The sequence below is a fragment of the Alternaria ventricosa genome (assembly GCF_023758065.1).
Source record: "Alternaria ventricosa strain BMP 2768 chromosome Unknown scaffold_7, whole genome shotgun sequence".
In the NCBI taxonomy this organism is placed as follows: domain Eukaryota; kingdom Fungi; phylum Ascomycota; class Dothideomycetes; order Pleosporales; family Pleosporaceae; genus Alternaria; species Alternaria ventricosa.
The window spans coordinates 455,520-480,350 of NW_026055687.1; the positions used below are offsets into that span (position 1 = coordinate 455,520).

Consider the following 24,831-nt stretch of genomic DNA (forward strand, 5'->3'; position numbering starts at 1 on the left):
CCCTGGACTTTTTGATTTGCTTTTAGGTGATGAGGCGGGCTTAGTTAGATGAATACGCGTAATGAACATGAGTTATTCTTCCTTCTGTCTCCTTTCCAAGTGAACGTCATTCAAGGGAAAGCGGAGCGCGTGCCTATCTAGATACTTTAACAGAGAGAAGATACACCCGAAGTCTAGGTAGCTCTTACACATTCCAAAAGATCCAGCATCTCAAGCTCTTGTAGTCTATACCCCCTATTCGCTTTTGTTTGTTTTCTTCCATGTGCAGGGTACCTTGGCGCAACTTGTAACCGGGTGTCCCTTCCCAGGTTTTATGCTGAGCATGTGAAGACGGCCGTTGAGGCTAGACTGTGGCTGACCACTGCGTTAGCGCGAAAGCACGACCCGCGAAATAGTTAGGTTGGGGTTACAACGGACTCGGGATCACCGCTCCACCTCCAACACGTCCGATCTACCGCAAACATGGCGAGCGCTTTCGTCGGATTGTCGGTCGCGGTGACGCTGCGGGCTCCCCCAGGTGCTGTCGTCGAGGGTGTGGTCAGCGCTGTGGACCAGCAGACAGCTACACTCGTTCTCCAAGATGGTACACCGCAGCCAGAATTCGCGAATATGGGCATACGCTGACGTCTGCAGTCTTCTTCCCCAACTCCGGTCACCGTGTCGCTTCCTACACGGTAGAGGGACAAATGATTGCAGACATCAAGGTCAATCCGTCGCCGCCCGCTCCTCCCCAACCTCTGCCCACGCGATCAGGCCCGCAGGCATACTCACACTCGCAGTATCCTCAGAGCCATGCCCAGCGCCAGTCGCAGCATATGGGCCAACAAGTTCCGCATCTTGTTAGCCAGCCGTCCGGGATCCCGCCTGCAGGCGCACCTGCCTACCAGAATGCTCGTCAAGCGCCTCGCCAGACCGCTCCTCAGCCAGCTCAAGCCGCGCCTTTTGTCGATCCTGCAATTCTCAGTATGGGAAAGCGCACCTCTACCGCTCCTATCTTAGGTGGTCCCGTTTCCGCAACCCCTCAGGAAGCTCCTGCGACGCCTATAAAACCTGTGGCTGCTGCGAGCGCGGCGGCTGTACCGAAGAACACGTCCTCGTTTGCAGGCCATGCGAAGCAACACAACGTCCGAAAGCCGAGTGCTGCGACTTTGGAAGGTCCATTCTCGTCCCTGGATATTGCAGATGCTGAGGAGGCGGACAGTGAGGCGCGGACAGCACAGGTGAATGCGCGAAGGGCAAGCATCACCAAGACGAGGACCGGCAAGCCTATGGATGACCCCAGCCCGCAGAAGAACGACGACAATGGCAAGAAGACTCGAAGAGGGGGCAAGTCTCGTAAGAAGGAACTTGCCGCTCAAGAGAGGAAGAACGGTGATGTTGAGGCGGTCAAGAAAGGGTATGTGGGATTTTGAACATCAGGTCTTCTGTCGCATGTCCAAGAGCTAACCTCTACTAGCAAAGGCAATGGTTGGAGAAACACTCCCATGCTGCAAGCCGCCGAACAGTCCCAAACGAGAACTCCTGGCGTCATTGGCGGCAGAGTCGGTCTCGCAGCGGCGAACGCGTCGAATCGCAAAACGAAACGGCAACAGGCGCTCGAAGCTACGAACGGCTGGGCTACAGAAGATGCGACCGATATTCAGGACATGCCTGAATTCGACTTCCAGAGTAACCTCTCGAAGTTTGACAAGCGAACAGTGTTCAATCAGATTAGGAATGAGGACACCACTGCAGACGAGGACCGTCTGGTCAGCTTCAATCGCTTGGCAAGACCTGGTACACACGGCGGAAAGAACCTTCATCCTACTGAAAACGTGTTGGATCGGAAGCTGAAAAGCACGACCAACACAAGCTCAGAGGAGGAAGAGGAGGACTTTGGCAGCGGACGTAACTCTAGACGGGCAATGTCCAGGGCTTCAGTCAAGATGGCGCCAACAAGGCAAGGCAGCGTACAGGCTGACATGGATATGATGGGCTCAGGCGTCTTGCCGCGCACTAACCGTTCGTTCATCAACCGACCCTACACGTCCTCACATGCTACTGGCAGCCCTAGGCCAGGGCGCGTTGCTTCACCACCAGAATCACCTCTGGAGTCTAGCGCTAAGGGCTGCTTACGACTGGTGTCTAACAACCGCAAGTGTTTCGCTATTACTCCCGGCGCTATGCTCGCAGTTGAAGAAACTGCCGAGGTGGACTTTGGCCTCAACGAAGACATCATGGCAGAGAACTCAGGACGAGGTATCGCAGAAGTTGCTCTGACCGCTATAAATCCCGGCGGCATGCGTCTCTCACGTGCCAATCCAAACGCCAACCCCGTCATCGTAGTCCTCGCAGGCAACCATCGCGGAGGTGCACGCGCCGTAGCAGCAGCACGACACCTCGCCCAACGCGGGCCGAAAGTCATGGTCGCCCTTCTCGGCTTCGAACGCAACGCAGACTGGGATAAGGACATCCGCCGCCAAGTCGAGCTCTTCCGCAAATTCGGCGGCACTGTCCGCTCCTGGAATGCGACTGAAGAAGCCCTAAAGCGTCTACAAGCACCACCCGAACTTATTATTGATGCTCTACTCGGCCGCCACAAAGAATTCGAAGCCCTTGGCGACCAAGACCAACGCGTAGTTCTGAACATTGTAGGCTGGGCCAACAAATCGCGCGCCGCCTGCCTCGCTGTCGAAACACCCTCTGGCGTCGGTGGCTCAACAGGCGAAGTCTCCATCTTGGAAGGCGAGCCCCTCGAAGTCCGCGCAAAGTATATTGTTTGTCTCGGTGCGCCAAGGACTGGTCTTGTCAAAGCCCTTCAAAACGGCTCCGGACGCGATCCGCAGTGGCTCATCTGGATCGTGGATATTGGCGTTAATCGTCCCTGGCGTAACGCTGGTATCAGTGGCGGTAAAGGCATCAAGTTCGGCGAGCAATGGGTTGTGCAGGCTGTTTTTGAGGAGCCCGGCGGTATACCGGGGGCTTAGGATACCGAGGTATTACCAGCTGAAGAAAAAGAAGAAGTCGAGCGATCCCCAGCAGAGCGAGAGCGAAGACGGAAGCATTACTTTGCGACGCAAACCAAAAAGCTTATGGGGAAACAGTGGAGGAGTGGTTTTGACTGAGTGTGGCGCGTGATGGAGCGGGTTGTTTTTGCATTGCGTGGGCGTTTGAATCGGTGGGGCTTTGGATGCTCTATTCCTTTGCTTTTGGGTTGGGGATAGGATGAATTAACGGATTATGGGATGGGATGGAATGGGGATACCAAAAGCTAGATATCGTTGAGTAGGGTGTTCTCGAGAGGCAGTGGTGTGCGTGGATAGCATGCCACGGTAATACATTACTTTGAAGAATTGTGTGTCCGTCATTTATGTGAGAAACTACGCGTGCCACGACCTAGTTTTGTCGTCCAACCCAGTGACAAACCCAAGCACCCTCCTCACGAGATCCTGGACTACCTCCTCCGGATCCCCATCAAGATTATGATGTGCACCCGGTATCACACCACCATCTTCATCATCGACAACACCGCCGCCTTCTCGTATTATCCTCGTCCAGCGCTGGAGTAGAGCTGCTCGGTCGATGCTGGCGGGGACGTAGGGGTCGTCGGAGCCGAGGAGGAAGCAGACGGGTGTTGTTGGTGGTATGCGGCCGAATGTTGTTGCGAAGTGTTCGTCGGATAGGTCGCTGGAGAAGTAGTCGTCGTCGCCGCCTTTGGCGAGGAGGGAGTATGCGCGGTAGGCGTTTAGGGGACCGCCCATGTCTTTGAAGACGGGATTGCTTTCTGGCGACAGGACTTCCTCCCCCTTCCCCGTGTGGACCATGACCTTCGCCGTCGCAATCGCGTTGTCGAGCTGTTTTCTCCTCTCCCCTTCTTTGTAGTAGTCTTCCCAAGCTTCCCTATCACTGACACCACCCTGCAGTATTATGCCATCTACTTTCTCCTTCGCCTCATTTCCTTTCCCCAGTAAATATTCCATGATATCTTGACACCCCGTCGAATGTCCCATGAGCACAATCTTCTTCCCCGGTCTCAATTTCTTGAAGTATGCCACGCATTCCCCGAGTTCAGTCGCGTCGCGCGCGAGGCTACCGGTGCCCCAGCCGCTGTAGGAGGAGGTGAGGAGGACTTCGGCGAGGGACCAGGTTGGTGGGAGGGAGGCGGCGATAGAGGCAGGGTAAGGTACGGTGAGGAGGCCGTCTGTTAGACCGCCTATCCAGAGGATGGTGTTGTAGGAGGACGAAGTGTGTGTAGAGGCGTGTTCGAAGGCGATGAGGCCTTTGGTGTATTTGTGGGCGGTGCCTGGGTGCGCCATCTTCGCGATGTGTCCCTGTTGCAGAAGATAGAACGCGGCGAATTGAGTCGCAAGGTGAGATTTTCGAAGCTGTCGGACGCGACGTTGGAATTTGGAGATGGAATGACTGGCGTGAGGACGCGATGGCCTGGCGCTGAAGCTCGACGCGACGGGTTGGTGGGGGTGTAGATCAGAATCTTATCAGATGGTGGGGTAGCTTCGAAGCGTCTACGCCGATAATACTCCGCGAGCCCCGACCTTGGCAGGCGATGCACCTAGCTCTTGCTTTCCCACTCTCATCGTGGCATTTAATCCACATCAAGCCGAACCCAAGTCGCCTTGATCTTTCGTGACTTTCAATTGCCGCTTTCGAAGATGCGCTCTCCATGTCGGATCGTCTTCGTTTGTCAGTTTGCCCAAGTTGCGTATAATATCTATCGTCAGTCCTGAATTCTCTGCTGCTGCTCTTGGATTGTGAGGCGAAGCACCCCAAAATCTGCCAAAGTATTCGGTTCGTACCATCGTTTTACAGTGCTCGCAATGCATGTGATGTGGTTTGTGCCGCTTTCCTGCTTTGAAGGCTCTGGACTCAGCATCGACAAGCCGGTCTATGGTGCTTTCCTCGTAGGTTTGCATGTGAAGACATGCCGTAAAATCAAGTTTTTGTAGGGCTGCACGCGCTTTTGTATGTAAATACGAGCTTTTTGCTTTCGAAAAGCCCATGGTCATGCCACTTCGCATGATATAGTCTCCAGACGTCTGATCGTATGTGACGTCACAAATGGTGAGGTGGATGTGGCTTTTTTTCAACTCTTTTTCGCAAGTATAGCACTGGAGATCTACGTACATGGCGTGTCTACCCCCAAGAGATACAGCTCTTTCTACCTTAGCTCTCAAGTAGTCCAGAGAGTAAGATCTGTGCGAGCACAGCTTGAATGTAGAGGAACATTTGCGTTCCTGCCGTGGGCGACAGAGCATTTTCCCGATGAAGCGCGTATCCTTATGCACATCTGCACAATAAACGCACCAGATCCCCGGTCGTTTGTGGGCTTCCCTGTAGAAGTCGTCTCTCAGAAGCCGAAGATAGACGTCGATCTTGGTATCGCCGACTTTATCTTCTGGGACAGCAATGGATGGGAAAGTTTCGAGGAACTTGGCGCCTGACAGCGCAAAGCAAGTTTTCTCGGTATGATCCAAGTACCCCCGAATATGGGCTAGGACCTCGTAGGGAAGGGCATATAGTGGACTTCTCTTTGCGTTGAATTTGTAACGTCTCTCAGCGCACGAAATGGAGGATTCCAGCTGAGACATGATGGTTGAGGTAGGCGAGTAGTGAATGTACGTGTGAAGCTACATTAGATACTGAGATTCTTGCAGGTGTGTGCGAGTTCATGTGGCTCCGCACAAACTTCGTGGTAGCGAAGGTACCATAGCCAGTCGACGGCTGAGGCACTCAATGGTGTGTGCCATCTACTCACACTCTGGATACTGCTCCGTAGCTGCAATAGCGACCTAGTGGCAAGAATGAGTGCGTCTCACCATCTACTCCATAAACGCAAGGGCTTTGTGCCCAGTTGACGATGATCCCGGCGGCAATCGGTCATTCATGCCCAAAGTCGTATTGTTGGGTAATGAGCTCTGGGCGCGTAGGTGAGGTCCGATCGTCGAATGCCGAGAGCGAAAAAGCAAGCATGGTCATATACAAGAACTCCAGTCTCCCGGACCTGTTCCGTATGAAGCTCGTCGTAGTCGTCAAAGCTTGGTGTAGGAGTGGTCGGAAGACCGAAACTCGGTACGGCATCGCCCAGAGAAGGAAGCCGGCAGCTATGCTTGCTGACATCTCGGGGTTCGGGGGAAGGAGCGACCCCACAGAAACGCAAAGCTACCCCTCACGCATCTGCGCAACCCCACTTAGAGCACTGGAGCTCTCCAAATGCCTGGTAACAAGACGGAACACGGACGCGTTTCCGTGTGGCCACAGACTATGTCGGCACATGTCAAATGACACGAAGGAATGGTGGAATGATTGCTTGTCGTCGGGTCGGGTATTGAAGGTTTCTTGGTCTTTCGTCATGCTACTTTTGCGATTTCCATCCGCTTTGTGTGCTGCCATTCTACACCAATTCGCGCACTCCATTAAGCTGGACATATAGTAATCACAATGTCATGTATGCATTCCCATCAAAACCTATGCTATCAGATAGTTAACGTACTCAGCGAGACACTTCATCCACGACCCGACACACCTCGTCAACACCGCGCTACTCAGCATCCCTCAGACGAACCCATCCGTGCAATGCGACATCAACAACAAGATCGTCTACCGCAAGAATGGTGCATCGCAAGTCAGCATAGTTTCTGGAGGTGGTAGTGGTCACGAGCCTTCATTCGCATCGTTTGTCGGCGCGGGCCTTTTATCCGGAGCAGTCGCAGGTACCATCTTCGCTTCGCCAAGTGCAGAGCAGGTGCGAAGATGTATCTTGCATCGCATTCAGAAAGACAAGGGCGTCCTCGTGATTGTAATGAACTACACTGGCGATGTGCTGAACTTCGGCATGGCGGTGGAGAAAGCGCGCGCTGCTGGTATTGAAGTCGACATGGTGGTAGTCGGCGACGATGCGGGTGTAGGGCGTGCGAAAGGAGGTAAGGTCGGACGCAGAGGTATTGCGGGAACAGTGCTTGTCCAGAAGATTGCCGGTGCGCTTGCTGCTAAAGGGTATGCACCACACCAACATCATGCCTATAAGGAAGCTGACATCATTGTAGAGCGAATCTCAAAGATGTAACGCAGATGGCCCAGCTCGTCGCAGACAACACCGTCTCGATCGGCTCTTCACTGGCTCACGTTCACGTGCCAGGTCGCCGAGAGGCAGAGGAAGACGAGCTGGCTGAAGGCCTAGTCGAGATTGGAATGGGCATCCATAATGAAGCCGGTTCAGAGCGCAAGAAGATCGATCTACCTGGTCTCGTAAAGACGATGCTCTCGCACTGCTTAGACGTAGCCGATCAGGACCGAAGCTTCTCCAAGATCACCAGCAAGGACGATGTGGTGCTACTGGTCAACAACCTGGGAGGTGTCAGTCCACTCGAGCTAAGCGGAATCACGAACGAAGTCGTCGAGCAATTGGCAGACAGCTTTAAGATCAAGCCAGTTCGTATTCTAGCTGGTACTTTCATGACCAGTTTGAACGGACTGGGCTTCTCTATCAGCTTGCTTAGAGTCGCCGATGCTTCCATGCTCGAGCTGCTCGATGCGCCTGCTGAGGCGAGTGGCTGGTCTGCAGCGATTAGTAGCAGTACGTGGGCAAGACGTGGAGAGGCGAAGAAGAACGAGGAGCAGGTAGACGAAGAGGATATCCAGCCAAGTGATCTAAGAGGTAAGTACCCGCAGGGCTGTGTATGACACCTGCTGACTTGAGTAGTCAACTATGCTCAGGCCAAGTCAACCTTGACAGTTGCGCTGAACAGACTCATCAAGGCTGAGCCGGACGTCACCCGTTTCGACACAATAGTTGGAGATGGCGATTGCGGAATCGGACTCAAGCGTGGTGCAGAAGGTAGGCTATCATCACGTGTGCATTGATGCCTGGCGCTGACACCCAACAGCAATTCTCAAGATGCTCGAAACGGCAAAGGAGACAGATGATCTGCTGATCCTCATGAATCACATCATTCAAGTGGTGGAACTGGCTATGGACGGCACGTCAGGTGCAATCTACGCCATCTTCTTGAATGCGCTGGCGCATGGATTGCGACAAAATGCGCCATCGTCGCCACAGCCTGTCACGCCCGCAATCTGGGCCAAGGCCCTTGACTCATCGCTCAAAGCACTCGGCAAATACACGCCTGCCAAACCCGGTGACCGAACGCTGATGGATGCCCTCTATCCGTTCGTCGAGACGCTGTCTAAGACGGAAAGTATCGACAAAGCGGCTGCGGCGGCACAAGGTGGCGCGCAGGGGACGAAGGGTATGAAAGCGAGCTTGGGGCGAACGGTCTACGTTGGAGGCGAGGGTTTCCAAGAGGTTCCAGACCCTGGCGCGCATGGCCTCGCGGAGCTCCTTCTGGGCCTGAGTGACGGGTTGAAGAAGTAGAAGTTGGGGTATCGTTGTTTGATTCGTTCGGTGTTCCTCGCCGATTTCGCGACGGTTATGTAACTTTTAATTCATTCCAACTCCATTTCGTGCGCTCGATCTGGCGCTACCGTCCCAAATGCCCAGTGCTTCCAAGCTCTTATGATAGTAGAACAAGAATGACCGAGTCGCCGCGTAGGAACCTATAGAAGTCAGCGCATGCGCACATGTAGAGTGTGATATGAACGCACAGCTTAGAGATGAAACGATCCTTGTTGACCTTCCTTCCGTAGCTGCCGTTGGCTAACCGTGGAGTCTCAGTCCACATCTCTTTCGCGTTCTCGAGAACCATGTTGCAATGACGGTCGAAAGCCTTGACACGTGCGAGGATCTTGCGGTTGTTTCGGCACGAGATCAGGACTTGTGTGCGCGAGCGGACGGCGGTCTGGAGGATGGAGAGGGGCCCGGTTGTGAGCTCATGTTCTTCGACCTGAGCAACTTCGTACTCGCTAGGCAGCAATGTCAGTACAGGAATTGCTGTGGATTGGATGGTGTACGTACGTCAACTCCGAACGCGGCTTGGATAGAAGCTCTCTGCGCAAGGTTAGCTCATATAGCGGTGAATGTGCTAGCAGTAATACATACTGGATCTTTGCGTCCACCATGGTGTCAAATTGTGCAAGGTAGCAGGGGGAGATTTGCTATATGGGGTCGGAACTGTTACAGGTTAACTTTCCAGCTCTCGAGCTTCTTCTGCCTGCGAATTTTGATATACGCTGCTCAGGGAAGTAGCGCGCAAGGATGGGACCGCGCAAAAGATATGCACAGACCAGGAGCGGAAAGACTGACCTAGTTTTAGAAAGGAGGAACACCACGGCAACGCGCTTGGATGAGGTGGATCGGTCGGCGACGATATGAGGCAGGGCGATGAAGTGAGCGAGCTTGGCAGAATCGGATCTGGAGCTACACTTTATCCGCGGTTGAAGCCAATCAACGCGTCGGGAGTGGGGCTGAAACTTTAGCATGGAAGGTGCGTCACGCGTCTTTGTCCTCCCCGCGTTAGCGCGAAGCGGGTAGCGTCAAACCTCCGAGCTCGTGCATGCAACTTCACTTTCACCACACGACCTCTTTCACGACGCCCTCTACGTTCCTTCTCTCTGCCACTTTACGCGTGCTGTTGCCTAATTCGGAATCTTCTGGACGCGACAGTATTTAAAGACCCGTTTACCCCGCCAATTCGTCTTCTTGTCGCTTTTAGTCTCGCTTCTTAGTTCACCTCGAAACGCGTTCGCGATGATCGCACGCCAGCCACCGATCGCGATATAACATAGACCACCCCGTCGCCCCCGACAACCTTCTTCTCTCTTCTTCATCACGGCCCGCCTATCCTTTGTCAATCTCATAGGCAGCCATGTCGACGCCCTCAAGTACCACGCCGGATCCTGGTGCGATGCAGCACGCGCCCACACCGTCCGCTGCCGAGGAGAGCACAATGGACGAAATACCGCGCAGGCAAATGCGAGGCAAGCACATCTGCTCATTCATCACGACTTGATCTAACATAGCTCCATCACAGTCAAGGTACTCTACACATTCGATGATCAGAACAAGTCAAACTGCCTGGCCCGTCTGCCAAGCGTGCTGAACGTGCCTGTCGTGTCGCTGGACGAAACCACCGAAGTGGGAGTCATCGAACTCAAGACCTGCATTCAGGCTATTGTCACTGCAAGGTGAGCCGACTCCTCCGCTTATTGGTTAATTGAAATAGCTTGCTCACTGTCACAGCCCCGAGCTCGTAGCCAAACTAGGCCACGATTACACCGTATACGCTTACGACTTCTCCGAGTACGAAACGCCGCTGGTTGGTCAGGGCATGCTATCATGGATCCTCGCTTCAGCATCGCCGACTCCCAATGCCCCCGCCAAAGATTCCCAAACCATGGTCACTGGTCGCGTGTGCAAGAACATTCTTGGCATCTTCTCGAACGGAATCAAGGAAACCCTGGAGGTCAAACTTAAGCTGGTGCCTGTTCCAACATGCATGCAAAAGGAATATGTCGAGAACATGGAGCGGTACCACAGCCTCAGTCAGCTGATGCCTGAAGGGTTCGACTACAACGCCTGGTCCGACTTTCTCAAGGAGAACCCTGCATTGGGTCACCTGGCCCAACCCAGTCCATACCCCGCACAGCCTTCGCCACGTCCTTCCATTGGTGGTGTTGAGCCCTTCCACCAAATGCTTACCCGCCAAAGTCCGTCACAAGAGCCACCCCGGAACGACTCCTTTTACGATCAGTCGAACATGTCGTTCATGTCTCAGCCGACTAGGGCTTCCAGTCCTGCTATGAGCACTCTCTCATTCCATCACTATCAGTACAACCCACCCTCCCGGCCAGCGTCACGGACCTCTGTCAGAAGTGAAGGTGCCCAGCCGACCCAGCAATTCCAGTTTAGCGATCCTTATGTTATCGAGCCACAGGAAGACGGACCTCCGAAGAAGAGGGCACGGATCACACAGACCACGAGACCGAGAAATACACCGCTCAATGCTCACAATGATTCGCTGCGCGTTACAGCGAGCACAGCGGCATCCGTCCGCCTACTCAAGCCTTCTCTCAGCAATTCAGGAGCCGCCTCAGATATGGTGCCCCGTGCGCCAACGCCTCGCCCCGGTGAAAAGTTCAGTCAACGAGGATCACGCCGCCCACCTGCCCCTAGTGCTTTAAGACATGGATCCATGGATGGAGGACGACCATACGTGTCTCCGTATGAGAGTAGCGTCTTCTCAGACAATGCGATGGAGTCGGCAGATGAAAGAGATGGAAGCCCAGGAGATACTCCGATGCCGTCATCCCCACCAATCGCACCAGTCCGAACCACATCGCCCGATGCCTCAAGCCCCGACCTGCCAACACAACCTCCAAACGATTCCGGTTTCGTTAGCGACATGCCGGCTAGTCGAGACGGCGATGGTATGGACTTCGAAAAGCTTTGGAATGTACAATCCCAGGACCATCGTCGCGAATCTGTCACACAGCCAGTGACTCAAAGTATTGAGATGGACATGACTGCTCATACTTTTGACTTCGACACCATGGACCAGGATATCTTCAACTCGGTTTATTTCCAAGGCAACGACGCGAATGATGACAGCGATTTGATCGCGAGGCTGTCGATGGTACAGCAGGATGACAACCTCGGGGATAAAAATGCTTTACAGAAGTCACGAGCTACGGTATCAACTGCCGGTTCGCCTGATGGCATGATGTCACATATCTCTCCGACTGCCGAGAGCGAAGCGCAAGTTTACAGTCGTTCCGCCACCCCAAATCTCCCACCGAAGCAGACAAAGCCGTCCAAGCCAAGAGGACTTCCCAGGTCACATACATGGTCTGGGGCGGAACCCATGTCTGATGCGCCCACGCCCTCCGAGTGTGGCTACCCACGAAGTGGATCCGGCGCGAAGAGGAAGAGGGTCATCAAAGACAGACTGGACGCGGCTATTCGGAAAGGTGAAATGCCACCACATTGTGTAAACTGCGGGGAAATCGACACAGTCACATGGCGAAAGGCTTACACACGCGTGGAGAACGGCACACCCAAGGACATTGAGCTGTCCACCGATACTGCTAGCACTGACATCATCGCATACGAAGTGATTGAATCATCCTCTGAGGATGCTGAGCCGAAGTACCGTATCTTCAAGAACAACTTGACGCGCGAAGACAAGGACATCATGGCTGCGAAGTCTTCTGAGGCATTTGAAGAACTCAACCTCTGTAACCCGTGCGGACTCTGGCTTATCAAGAAGTTTTCGATGAGGCCGCAGAAGGTATGGGATCGCGCTGCGCGCCTTGCCAACCGCAAGAGGCAGCAGAAGGCGGGGTCACGCTCCAAGTCTATGACTGGTGGTGATGATCTCATGTCCGACGCCATTATGCCGGAGTCTGACGCTGCTATGCCAGCTGAGCAAGATCAAGCTGCTTCATCTATTGACAGGCCCGTTGATGGAACAATGGCACCGCCAGCTGTCGCACCCAGCAGAGGTGAGCTCGACCCTGAAGAAGCCAAAGCTGCCTTCGAGCGAGCCATTGAGTCAAGCCCCGCTGGCGTTAGAGGGAGCAAAACCTCTCCCATTGACATTGACCAAGATCTCACGCCAAAGCCCACAAGGCGCCTACTTTTCCCGTCGCCAAGGAAGCAAGGTCGGCGTAAGACTCTGGCTGACCCACCTCCAGCTCCCGTCGCTGCGACTCCCATTGCCACCCCAATGTATATTCCTGACGACGACGCTCCCAAGAAGCCCCGTTGCCAAAGATGCAAGGAGCTCAAGAGAGGCTGTGACCGCGAACGACCATGTGGCCGCTGCGCGAATGCTGGTATCGGCCATGACGGCTGCATTCCGTGTGAGTCAAAGACGATGTGGTACTTCAAGCAGCCAGTGGCCCAAGTGGCTATTGTTGATCAAGAAAATCCGGATAAGGAGAACTGCCCACCACCTCCTGCCGCAGAGACAGACGATCTTGCCCACCTTTTCGAAGACCCTGCTTCTCGGAAACCTACGCCGAAGAGCACGCCTAAGAGGGACCAGATCGCCCAAGATCCTCTAAAGACCCCTACTCCAAGCACGCGCAAACGTGTTGCTCTGACGCCGAGACGAGGTGCAGGGAACGGAGATGCGCCTTCAACGCCATCCCGCAATATCCTGAGTCCTCGTGTCACCCGTTCGACAACAGCTGCACCTGACACACCGTTCACCCGTCAGCTCAATGCACATCTATCCGACCACCCGATCTCGTCGCCTTCACAGACTATCGACTTCTCAGCCTTTCCCACATTTACAACACCCGGTCGCAGTGATGCTCAGTTTAGCGAGTTCCTGGCTGATGACTTTCTGTCTAGTGACATGCCTGTGAGCAGCTCGCCGTCGAAGAACGGCTCACTGGGACTGGGCTTTGACCTCTACGAAGACCCCAACACTTCTACTGTGGGCCTGTGGAGTGGCGATAACATATTCGACAACGAGACCATGATGTTGGACATGGAAAACGGCTCTAAACGCGGTAGTGTTGACGGAAATGCCGGTCCGGATGCCTCTGCATTACTCAAGATGAATGTCGGTGGTATGACTGTCGACTTCGCCGCCATGATCGAGGAAGTTGTCGGCGCAGCCAACAAGGAGGCAGATATCAACGAAGTCACGAACAAAATCCTAGACGCTAGTATCAAGCTTGAGCCCAAGAGCCCAGAGGACGAGAGGGAGGATATGGGGAAAACACCCGAAGAGCCCACGGTTTGAGGCTGAGGGACATTCACGGCCTTCACGATTCTGCATACCCCTTGTCACACTTTGTGACTTTACTGGCGTTTAGCGATTTGCAATAACACGGCACGAACACACGAGGAATGATTTGATTTTTGTATACTAGTCCATAGATGGTTCAGCAAGCCTTGCCTCAAGCAGGCAGGCTGCGAACGAGCAACGAGCGTGGAACGCGCGTCTTCATATACCCAATGAATACTTTAGATTAGACACTCTTCCTCTTCTTCTCTTTCTTTCTTTGACACGGGACTTCATCTCTCTAGCGGAGTGTACATGTCACCTGAACTGCTGGCTTGCTTGGTGCGAGGGCAGAACCGAATAGTCACCCCTTGTACTTCGAAAGCATTCTCAACCTCTTTGCAAACCTTGGAAAACGCCCCCCACAACTTCGATTCATGTGTGGTGTGTCTCAACACACGTACGTCTTTAAGTAGTGGATACTTTTGCGCACAGTCCATAGCTAGACTCATAAGTGCAGCCTTCGGACACCTAAAGTACGGCCATGTGGGTTCGTACATGTCGAGGTCAAGCCGACGTATGCCAGGCGGAAGTGAGTTGAAGATTTCGTGTTGTTGCCGGTCCGGGTTCGTCGTTTCGTCGCGATACAGAGTTACTATATCGGTTCTGAGGTACTTAAGGTTGCGGACTTGTTGCAATCGTAGGCATCCTGCCGCAGCTGTGTTGTATATGTTGGGCTCGTGCGATAGGTTGGTCTGTAGAGTGAGGCTCTCCAACGAGTTGGAATGCTCCATGATAGCCCCGTTTAGGGCAGGATAGTGTAACGCTGGTACTCCGTATCCGTTGTGTTCGTAGATGGCTCTGCTGATTGCCAAGGGGTCGGTTCTGGTTCCGGTGAATGTCAAGCTGAAGTCTTTGAGATTCTTGATGCAGCGCAGGATCATGGCGACATGCTTCGAGTGGATAGCGCTATTCTCGATGTGAAGATACTCGATAGGTGAGCTTCGAGGGGGCATCCTTGCCAGCTGTGCGTATCGTGCCAGGGAAGGATTCATCGGTCTCACAACTCCATATTTGTATATGTCTTTATCCACGAGCTCGCCTTTGAAGCTCAGTGTACGTAGAGATGGTAATTGAAGAACACAAAAAAGCGCTTCCAAGTCCATGTCTTGATGGCCAAATCGTAGCGTACGTATGTTGGCGAAGCGCTCGATGAGTCCGCGATCGGGGTTTCGCCACAGCGTGGGCCAGAAAGATGACCCATATGCGCCGTCGCTCATGCGAAATCGGAGATCCGTGTCCATAATTTCCAAGGCTTCTAGCCGTGGAGTGAGCAGCAAGACTAGAGTCAGTGCAGCACATTTATCCCTCCAGTCGCCAGAAACCCAGAACAACGGGATTTTGGAAATGTTGAATTTCCGTGCGAGATTTGGTGCACTGATAGTATTTGGCAGCGTTCTGTACCATTCTGGAGTTTCGCTTGGCTTTTTGTCCCAGATGACTCGCTTGATGTGCGAGACTAGAGTGGGATCGTCCTCTAGACGCTGAACGAGCTTTCTGCAATGAAAGTGATCAGTCTTGATAGTTTTGTAGAGGTAAGACTCTGTGAGTCGGTTGAACTGGCGGCTTGTAGCGGATAGAGCGAGAAGAGTCTGCATGGTGCCGGGGACGTATTCTTCATCGATCCCGGAGCCGACTTCGTTTAGAATTCCGCAAAGGAGTTCTTCGGGGAAATCGCTCAGGCTGCACTTGGACAGCTTGGAGTTCGACATGATGAAAGAACAGGGGTTCTGTTCTTGACTGCTTGAGATCGCGGATGTATTATGTGAGTTTTGCTTAGTGGTGGTGACCGAGAGAGGGGTTTGTGAGTTGTGAGATGAATAGGTATGAAGTAGAAGTAGAGAGTATTTGTAGGAAAAGTCTCTTATAAAGTCATCACATAAATTTCTGCTCGCATGACTCACATTGATATTCAAACTTTGGTTTGTGTGGTTGGATGTCAAACTGCCGTCTTCTTACTGGTAGTTTGAAGTTCCTATGGAAGCGATGAGGGAAATGTCGAGCATGAACAGAGTGCGCTCTTAGCTCAGACTGCGGTCTAGTCCTAGTCTAGGCTAGTTATTCCAAATGTACTCTAGTATACGGTATGATTGAGATAGCTTTAATGTTGTTCGCTAGAGTGGTTTGTGTGTCACCGCAGTACCGTGGTTGTGGGAAAGGTCCACCGTGCTGGTCTAGCACGAAATTCCATACGAATGGCAAGATGGTGTTCATCGCAGACGCCTAATTTTCGTCAGTCAACCACAGTACATCCTGATACAGGTTGCAGGGTGTGTAGGTAAAGTATGCCCGCACGCTGACCTAGGAAAAACCTGAACACCCTAGAGCCTACGTTGACGTTGGGCCACCCACATTGCAGGTCTTTGTCTTGATGTAGTCCGCAGGCCTGTTTAGTTTTTTCTTTCTTGTATGAGTGCCCAGGTGCCCGGGCAGATCGAACCACGTGATGGCGTTGCCTAATCGCGTTTGGTGACGTAAGTCTTGGCAGGGTATGTGGAGCCTTCCAAGGTTGCGCTCACAGACCTTAATCACGAAACACAGTTTAAAAGTTGGCACACGCGGGAAACACTTCAAGTAACCTTGTTATGATTCATTCTTTTTGTTCGAGCGATGGCCACGAACTAGGCTCTCTATCAAATGCGCTGGAAAACACACAATGCTACCGTCATTCGTTCATCATCACAACCTTAGTCTCAGCTTACTGCGATGACCCACCGGAGATGGTCAGCACTTGACCGTTGACCCAGCCACCGTCCGCTGATGCGAGGAAAGCGACGACCCTCGCAACATCCTCAGGTACGGCACACCTTCCAAGCGGGCAGTGGTTTGCCATGAGAGTCTCGATCTTCTCCGCTGGCCAGTCAGGCGAACCTCCTGGGATGTAATGCCAGGCGTTCTGTGTGAACATGTCCGACTTGATACCTCCTGGCGCGACACCGTTGACGGTGATACCGCGCTTTCCGAAGTCGGTTGCGAACGCCTTGATGAAACCGATGACGGCCATCTTCGAGGCGTTGTAGAGGGCGTGGTCCTTGACACCGAGAAGACCGGCAGCAATGGAGCTCATGAGGATGATGCGGCCGTTGTCCTCGATGTGCTTGTATGCGGTCTGGCCAACGAAGAATTGTGCTCTTGTGTTCAGGTTGAATACGTGGTCGTACTTCTCCTCGCTGATCTCCTCTGTTACATCCCAGCTCTCGGTTCCTGAGTTGCTCATGACGATGTTGATCTTGCCGAATGCCTTCTTCGCCTCCTCGAATAGTCTGTTGATCTCACTGACTTTGCTGACATCCGCCTTGATGGCTACGGCTTTGGCACCGTTGTTGAAGCCCTTGATGATTTCGCAAACCTCGTTCGCTGGGCCTTCGGATGAAACATAGTTGACGATGACGGAGGCGCCGCGCTTGCCGAGCTCGATAGCACAACCCCTTCCAATGCCGCGACCGGCACCGGTGATGAGAGCGACTTGTCCCTCGAGGGAGGCGGTGGGAACGCTGATAACCATTTTGATAATGTGTTGGTGTTTAGATGATTATGGGTCGGTGGATGATGGAATTGAGAGCTTCAAGGTAGGGAGCTTGAAGATGTTGAAGTGGTGGGTGAAGGTAGATTGGGTATATTGATTACCTCTCTCATCTTGCGCTGCCTCTTTATAAACATCTCGAGTGTTCAGTCTCAGCATTGAAACAAATGGTGTTCACGGTATGCGGGCGCGGGCGGGGATCCGAAGAAACGAACACCGAAAATAGCTGCTTCAGGGACCTGCGGCTCTACACCTTCGCGCCCGAAGCTCTGGTCGTTTTAGCTACACACAGCTAAACCTGCCGGTAGACTCTGCACTCCCGTTTCGAAATGTCGTGGATGAAGTGCCGGCTGTCGTGCGGACGTCGGAAGGGGGAGGGGCCATGGTTGACCCCCGAATGAGGGTGTTCAGATCTGCCATGGAGATGCGAGACGAAGTCCGGTTTCGCAAATACTTCTAATCATACTATCGACGTTGTTCATCGCGTTTACATTGCTCTCAGGTGCGACGTCGAAGTTCGAGTTTCTTCGCAGCTAAGCTCTGATCGTCGGCACGATGCAGGGCGCATCAGCGGATCTACCCATGGCGCAGGTACCACTGCCAGTTTGACGGACTTTGCCATTGCCCTGCAGCGTTCGCGGACGACGTTTGCAACCGTTCTGTCGAAGAAACGGCCATGCGAAAACAAATATGAAAGCGCAGAGGTGTTGACGCGAAGGATGAGGCGGTGACTGCCTGCCACGGGCTTCGGACTTATTGGTAGCGCACGTCACTGTCTGCCCCTCTGCATCTCCATCTCCAATCCACAACACAGCATCGCCAGAACCCGCTGCACTGTCCACATAAGCAATCATGCATATTCTTGTAAGACTGTCGGGTCTTACTAAGCCAATGGCAAGTACTGATCGATCTAGGTTACCAACGATGATGGCCCGCCATCAGACCAGTCCTCACCCTATGTACATTCGCTGGTGTCAACACTGCAGAAGCATGGACACACCGTTTCAGTCGTTCTCCCACATACCCAGCGGTCATGGATAGGCAAGGCACATCTTGTGGGCAAGTCGGTATGACACACCACTTCTACCACGACGCTCGTCATACTCATTACCACAGATACAACCGACGTACTACCGCCCTGCGCCCCTCCAAACCAACGCCGAAGGACGTCTCACGAACCATGGCACAACCCATAACTCGCCTCTACCACCCTCTTCTAATGAAGAAGAATGGGTGCTCGTCGACTCCACACCCGCATCCTGCGTACAGATCGGCCTCTACCACTACTTCTCCGACCGCGGCCCAATCGATCTCGTAGTCAGCGGCCCGAACTACGGTCGCAACAGCACCGCCATCTTCTCTCTGTCATCGGGCACAATAGGCGGCGCGATGGAGGCAGCAGTATGCGGCATGAAGTCCATCGCCCTCTCGTACGCGTTCTTCGACCGCAACCACGACGCTAAGATCATCAGCGACGCGAGCGAGCTCAGCGCAAAACTCATACAACACCTGTGGGACAACTGGGACACAAACACACACCTCTACACAGTCAACGTACCGTTGGTCGAGAACGTGGGAGAGCGCAAGATTCTCTGGACGAACATGCTGCAGAACTCGTGGAAGAGCGGAAGCTGTTTCCAGGTCGTCGAAGTACCCTCCGAAGCAGACGACACGCCATCAGACATCGAGGGTCAGATCCGCAAGCAAGAGGAGAAGTTTGGGAAGAAGGAGCTCAAGGCGAATTCGGAGATACAGGGTGGAGCGTCTGGCACGGACAGTGGACGGGAGACGCCTTCGGGTCAGGCGCATATGCGGTATACACACAAGCACTTCAAATGGGCGCCGACGTTCAAGGACGTATATGAGAGTGTTGAGGCCAGCGAGCCGGGCAACGATGGGTGGGCGGTCGCGCAGGGGTATACAAGTGTGACTCCGTTGCGTGCGAACTTCATGCATGTGAATGGGTTCGAGGGAGAGATCAAGCTGGGTAGTGGCTCTTCGTAGACTCATATCTCTGATGACAATGACTAGGAAGTGGATATGTGAGTGTCTCTAGATAGCCACAGGCCGCTCAGACCCCAGAGTCACCGTTCTGATTCACAGCTATGAGTACACACGCCGATCACATCATAATGTACTGTACAGTCAGTGCAAGTATTTAAAAAGATCAAACGCAGCGTAGCTTTTCAACCATAAGAGAACTTCGAAAAGACATCTATTTAATATTACAGCGCCCCAGCAATCAAGCTATACTTACCTGTACGATATGACAGGGTCCATTGCTTCTTCATCTTCTGACGAGCATCTTGTTGCTCGACGGCGACCTTACCATATCGAAGAAGCTAGGAAGCTGGCCGACCTTCGCTCAAGAAGCTACAAGGACATCGTGTCCGACACCATACACCCCCCCGACGGATCAGAAGATATCACCACAGAGAGAATATTACCACGCAATGTTACATGGAGGGAAGACTACAAAATGTTTCAAGCTTGGGCAGAAAAAACAAGCCTGACTCGTTGCAAAACCGCAGGCAAAGATACCTACTATTGTACAACCTCTGAGCACGATTTTCGCAATGTCGAACCTGCCAACCAGGCTTTGATTGTTCGTGCTCTGGAAAGAATGGGAGCTGGAATATGGCACATGAACAACGAGCAGATAGCGCATGAATTAAATATGCACGAACGCTACTACATCGAGTCAACATCAGATCCACGAGAGGTTAAGATGAAGATCTTCAACATGAGGCCGTTCCTTGAAGGTCTGGAGGAATTGATCAAACCGATGGAGAGCTTCAGTATCAAGACAATGTACCTGCGCTGTCGTACCACCTACGAGACGGTCTTGCACAATTTCGACGAAACAAGTCAGCTGATACACAATGAATCGTTACCCGAAGCTGCCGTACGCCGATATAATGACCTAAACGACTGGGCGGAAGATACAGGGGCAACTTTAGAAGGCGAAGCCTCTCTTGACTTTAAACTTAGCACAGAACCTGAGTTAAAGGACGAGGTCTTAGATCTGTATCATCGCATCGATTCGGAGCTGAAGTACATGATTATGATTTTGGAGAAAGAGGACACTCTAGGAGATGAACCGCCGGACTTGATATCAGATTCGGAGTCGGACCCAGAACCAGACTATGATCCAGACGTCGTTTTGCCAACTGACTTTTCATCATGGACAAAGGTTGAACGAACTTTCCACTGGGTCAGCCAAGCCCATGCTGGCCTTCGCGTGTTAGCTGAGGCCCAGAATTGGTCCGCTGGACCAAGCGCTTCATGAAGCCTGCACGCGTGGCATAAAAGCGAGTGTCGCCATGAAGGATCTGTTGGGAGGAATACTCGGTTTAGAATTCTCACATGCCGAGAGTGGGGGACTTTCACAGTGACTTTCCATTGTATGGAGGCATGGGTTGAGGAGAGGATCATCAGTGATGGACATAATCGTGTATCTGTGATGGATTTTGTAAATAATAAACGACAGCTGCAGGTAACTCGAATACATATTAAGTAGTCTGAGAAAGAAATCAAGCCGTGTTGCTCATCGTAGAGTTTGACACGACAATGCCATAATGCGAAAAGTAGCCATGACGAGGTCGATGAGTCGTTACTAGATGATTGCGCAGTGCTATACTCTTGGACTCACGCTCGTGGTCCATGGCTACTGAGTCTACAGGGTGGTCATACATACTTACTGCACAGTCATCGTAGGTATTTAAGAGGATGAATAGCGGCATAGACTTTCCGCTCTCACCAATAATTCCGAAAGACATCTTTCTACAATGGCTCGCTCTCCGCAACCGCGTCGAATTAACTCGTACGACAAAGCGGGTTATAAAGATAAGTATCAATACCAAGCTAGGGAAAAGATTCGGTCAACGCCCCCGAAGACGGAGAGAACGGTTCAGATGAGCAGGCCCGAGCCGACTGTGAGCGAAGCATCGAGCACTGAAACAGACGATACGAACCGCACTATCATAACGGTGTATGAATGCTGTTTAGCCGCCTATGGGAAGATTTGGGGCAACATCGACAACCTGGATAAGACGATAGATAGCGATGAGACGATAAATTGCGAACCGACACTCGAAGCTATTGGGCGCCTGTGTATAGATCTAATCACATGGGCGAAACTAGCTAGAGTATGTCTAGCAGGGACAGCCTCTCTTGACTACAAACTTCGCGCAAGTCCTACATTGAGAAAGCAGGTTATAAAGCCACTCCTCGAAATCGAAGCTGTGCTACGAAAGATGACGGAAATCGCGCAAGAAAAGGCTGCCCCAGGAGAAATGCTGGTCTCAGGATCGGCCCATATCCCTACAACAGAAGACGGTTCTTCAAGCCGTCAACATCTCGAACAAGCTTTCGACTTGCTTGCCGACAGCCATGGTCGTCTTGTGTTTTAGATGACGCGCAGAAATGGTCCGCCAAACCAGGTGCCACCTGAAGCCTTGACGCAGGAAACAGATGCGAGTGTCTCCATGAACATCTTTCACTGGCGACGTTCATGCATGCGGAACGCTCGAGATGGAGCTCAAAGCGGGTAGTGACTTGTCATAATCTCATGTTATGATTCATATCTTACCAGTCACTACATGAGTCTTGATGAACAGTCGCAACATGTACTTCAAAGGCCAGAACCGATACACATTTACTTCTTTTCCTCATACACATATCTTTACGAGCTAGGTCTGTAGCGACAACTCAAATACCTGCCTTCACAGCAGCAGCCTCATTCCGCCACGTCGAGTATCGAGACCATCGCGGGGCTGAATCAGACCGAGATATCGATCATGGCAACGACGCAGTCAAAAGACAGAACCCACAGTCCATCTTCAGGCCAATTCGCCGACAACACCCAAAAGTCTAGCGTGAGCGACGATATCGTTAAAGCCCTTCGTCGATGCAACAGGAACTCTGTGAAACTCCTTGGCAGACTCTCTGAAGTAGAGAAGCTGGAGAGTGAGCAAACACAGGAGACTCCACCTGCTGGGGCCATCGAAGCTCCACAACTTAACATACCGAATACACTAACGGCCACCGAAGCTCAGCGCATCATTGTGCTTGTACCACCAAAAGAGATCTTCGACCAATGCTTCGTCCTGAGAGAATGGGCTAGTCGGAACGAATCGTACCTGCATGACGGTTGCCGTGTCGGACGCAAGGCTGTAAAGTGTAAAGTGCCCGAGAAAGAAAGCAAATGGACAAGCAGCCAACGAGAGAAGATATCTGACGTGCGGAGCGCAATCCTCCAGATACTCCGCTTCATCGACAACAGCTTGACCGACACGATGAGGATCGCGGCAGGACGCAAGGAATGGGGAGGAGAATGGGGTCCAGAATCAGACTGGGATGGGGAGGTGCTAAAGCTCAGGCACATGACCAATAATCTGAGTAGATACAATCGTATTCTTTGGCGGCTGACGGAAACGGTTGGGGATCGCGGACCGGAGAATTACGGGGCTACCGCGCATGCTGATGGGTATCCTCGCGAGCATCGTGGGCCTCTGGATCGCGAGTTGCGGAAAAAGAATGCAGCTAAACAAGATGTTCGTAAGGCTGCTGAGGAATCGCGCAAGAAGGAGCTTGTTAAAGAATCGAATGAAGAGAGTTTGACTGGAGAAACTATTCCCGAGATGTTGACAAGGCGTTTTGATGAGCGCGATGGTGAGTTGGAGGGGAAGAATGCAGCTAAAGAAAGTACTCACAACAAGGACTTTGATAAGAGATTAGTGGAAAAGACCACAGCTAAAGAAGAACCTTGTACGGTTATTTGGAGAGGTCGCGAGACGGATCTTGAGGAGGGATCAAGTGCAAAGAGCGCAGCCAAAGAGAATGTTGGCGCGGAAGTTCGAACGCATCACATCGAAGGTCTCGATCAAGGATTGGAAAAGTGGAGCCAAGCCGACGGAGATGCTTCCACGCTCGTTGAAGCTACTCATAGCGAGTCTCCCAATAAGGTACCGAGGCAAAAAGCTGACCTGAAGAAGGTGATGACACAAACGCTCCGAAGCATCATTCCAGTAGGCTCGACCAAGGGACGAAGGTCGGGCTAAAGAAGGCCGTTGTTCAGATGTTGCTAAAGCTCCTGAAGAAGATCTCGGGAAAGAAGCGGTCGGAGCGGAACGCCACACGGAACGGGTCAGCAGCTAGATGAGAATGGTTGGCCGTGTTGTTATAATGGTTGTGGTATACAAACTTCAATTCAATGTCTCACAATTACCTCCTGGTATATGCTGGGGTATCAAAATGCTTCCAGTACGCCGTGGTCTTAATGCCGTGAGCCCGCCCATATCCTGCAATGCCGTGCAAGCACTATCCAGTGCTGCAATTCTGGGAACCAACGCCGTATATGCAAGGCCGATTACTACTCGAAATTGAAGAAAGCGTCGTCGAATTGTGACTGCTCGGGGTTCTCGTACTCGTCCATGTTGAAGAGGTCCTCGAGGTTATCCGTGGTCATGGTGTCCATCATCTCGTCGTTGGTAGTTGTGACCGGCTCTTCCTTCTTCTCCTCGACCGGCGGCTGTTCGGTGGGTTTTGGCTCCTCGGCCTTTGCAGGCTCGGGCTCTGGTTCCGCTGGCTTCGCGGCCGTCGCATTGTCGCTCGTATTCGCGGTCGTATCGGTGGTCATATCCAAGCCTGGCAGGTCTGGCATGGTAAAGTCAATGTCCATGGCCGAGGCTTGGTTCGCGTCGTCATCGCTGTCCTTGGCAAAGTCTTCGAGACCGCGTAGTAGCGATGGTCCGTCGTTGCCGTCATCGAGGTTAAAGTCCATGTCGCCCGAGGTATCCATCATGTCGTGATGCGAGTTGTCGCCAGATGTGTCCATCGCGTCGCCGAACATGGCATCGAAGTCGAACTCGGACTCTTGCGCGTTGCCGGTGGTGGGCGTGCCGTCGAAGAGGGGGTCTTTCGGAGGCTCGACGTCGGTCTCGATGGGCGGCGGCGGCGGTGCTTTCGCGTCTTTCGCGTCATCTTCTTTCTTCGGGGGTTCTTCTGCCTCGGGCTCCTTTGCGCTCGCTGCCTCGGGCACCTGTTCTGGTTGCGACACGGCTGGCTCGGGCGCTGCTGGTGTCGCAGCCTTTTCCACCTTCACAGGCTCTTCCTCAACTGGCGCCGGGACGTTCTTCGCCTCTGCTGCCAGTCGCGCCTTCTCGACCTCGTGCTGCTTTGCTGCGGCCTCCTTCTTCTTTCGGTCCTGCTTGAGCAGCGCCATGTCGCGGCGCAGGACAGTCTGCGCCAGGCGGACCTCGTTCTCAAGCTCGTCTAGCGCATCGTGAAAGCGCTCAGTAGCAGAGGGCACGACCTTTTGCAGCTGCTGCCTCATGCGCCCGGTGCCGCCGCCCGCCTGCTCCTCTTTGAGAAAGCGCCCAGAATGGAGGAACTATGCATGTTAGCGCGATCGCAGAAGCAGACACGTGACCGGACATACCACAGCATTGAGCATGCTCTGGAGCATGTCCAGGTGCTGAGTGGAGTTTACGGCGGTGGCCATGATGGGCATGCAGGTGCTAGGTAAAGGTACGGCCGTGTGTCAGTGATGGGTTCGGCGCGGGACTGAGAGAGGGTCCGCTAGCAGGCTGGGCTAGCGGCAGTACGGTACTACGTTCA

General features: G+C 53.0%; 10 protein-coding genes across 10 annotated transcripts; 5 read left to right on the forward strand and 5 right to left on the reverse strand.

Moving 5' to 3' along the window:
* Positions 1-462: 462 nt before the first annotated feature.
* Positions 463-2,966, forward strand: J4E93_004907 (uncharacterized protein; the record flags this gene model as incomplete). The annotated part of the gene is made up of 3 exons (XM_049342831.1): positions 463-583; positions 634-1,396; positions 1,457-2,966. 3 exons carry the CDS (start codon positions 463-465, stop codon positions 2,964-2,966), a joined length of 2,394 nt encoding a protein of 797 aa, XP_049199831.1.
* Positions 2,967-3,359: 393 nt separating this feature from the next.
* Positions 3,360-4,295, reverse strand: J4E93_004908 (uncharacterized protein; the record flags this gene model as incomplete). The annotated part of the gene is made up of 1 exon (XM_049342832.1): positions 3,360-4,295. One exon carries the CDS (start codon positions 4,293-4,295, stop codon positions 3,360-3,362), a length of 936 nt encoding a protein of 311 aa, XP_049199832.1.
* A 2,140-nt stretch (positions 4,296-6,435) lies between these two features.
* J4E93_004909 (uncharacterized protein) lies at positions 6,436-8,368 on the forward strand (the record flags this gene model as incomplete). The annotated part of the gene is made up of 5 exons (XM_049342833.1): positions 6,436-6,442; positions 6,492-6,990; positions 7,041-7,651; positions 7,697-7,831; positions 7,881-8,368. 5 exons carry the CDS (start codon positions 6,436-6,438, stop codon positions 8,366-8,368), a joined length of 1,740 nt encoding a protein of 579 aa, XP_049199833.1.
* A 139-nt stretch (positions 8,369-8,507) lies between these two features.
* SMD2 (mRNA splicing protein) lies at positions 8,508-9,012 on the reverse strand (the record flags this gene model as incomplete). Its single annotated transcript, XM_049342834.1, has 4 exons — positions 8,508-8,550; positions 8,599-8,856; positions 8,909-8,941; positions 8,993-9,012. The coding sequence occupies 4 exons, from the start codon at positions 9,010-9,012 to the stop codon at positions 8,508-8,510; spliced, it is 354 nt and encodes a 117-aa protein (XP_049199834.1).
* A 746-nt stretch (positions 9,013-9,758) lies between these two features.
* J4E93_004911 (uncharacterized protein) lies at positions 9,759-13,646 on the forward strand (the record flags this gene model as incomplete). Its single annotated transcript, XM_049342835.1, has 3 exons — positions 9,759-9,870; positions 9,924-10,077; positions 10,133-13,646. 3 exons carry the CDS (start codon positions 9,759-9,761, stop codon positions 13,644-13,646), a joined length of 3,780 nt encoding a protein of 1,259 aa, XP_049199835.1.
* Positions 13,647-13,921: 275 nt separating this feature from the next.
* J4E93_004912 (uncharacterized protein) lies at positions 13,922-15,400 on the reverse strand (the record flags this gene model as incomplete). Its single annotated transcript, XM_049342836.1, has 1 exon — positions 13,922-15,400. One exon carries the CDS (start codon positions 15,398-15,400, stop codon positions 13,922-13,924), a length of 1,479 nt encoding a protein of 492 aa, XP_049199836.1.
* Positions 15,401-16,386: 986 nt separating this feature from the next.
* Positions 16,387-17,193, reverse strand: ARP2_2 (Arp2/3 complex subunit, actin nucleation center; the record flags this gene model as incomplete). The annotated part of the gene is made up of 1 exon (XM_049342837.1): positions 16,387-17,193. One exon carries the CDS (start codon positions 17,191-17,193, stop codon positions 16,387-16,389), a length of 807 nt encoding a protein of 268 aa, XP_049199837.1.
* An 870-nt stretch (positions 17,194-18,063) lies between these two features.
* J4E93_004914 (uncharacterized protein) lies at positions 18,064-19,215 on the forward strand (the record flags this gene model as incomplete). The annotated part of the gene is made up of 3 exons (XM_049342838.1): positions 18,064-18,075; positions 18,126-18,278; positions 18,328-19,215. The coding sequence occupies 3 exons, from the start codon at positions 18,064-18,066 to the stop codon at positions 19,213-19,215; spliced, it is 1,053 nt and encodes a 350-aa protein (XP_049199838.1).
* A 262-nt stretch (positions 19,216-19,477) lies between these two features.
* On the forward strand, positions 19,478-20,500 carry J4E93_004915 (uncharacterized protein; the record flags this gene model as incomplete). Its single annotated transcript, XM_049342839.1, has 1 exon — positions 19,478-20,500. The coding sequence occupies one exon, from the start codon at positions 19,478-19,480 to the stop codon at positions 20,498-20,500; it is 1,023 nt and encodes a 340-aa protein (XP_049199839.1).
* A 3,084-nt stretch (positions 20,501-23,584) lies between these two features.
* On the reverse strand, positions 23,585-24,715 carry J4E93_004916 (uncharacterized protein; the record flags this gene model as incomplete). The annotated part of the gene is made up of 2 exons (XM_049342840.1): positions 23,585-24,604; positions 24,653-24,715. 2 exons carry the CDS (start codon positions 24,713-24,715, stop codon positions 23,585-23,587), a joined length of 1,083 nt encoding a protein of 360 aa, XP_049199840.1.
* Between the last annotated feature and the right edge of the window lie 116 nt (positions 24,716-24,831).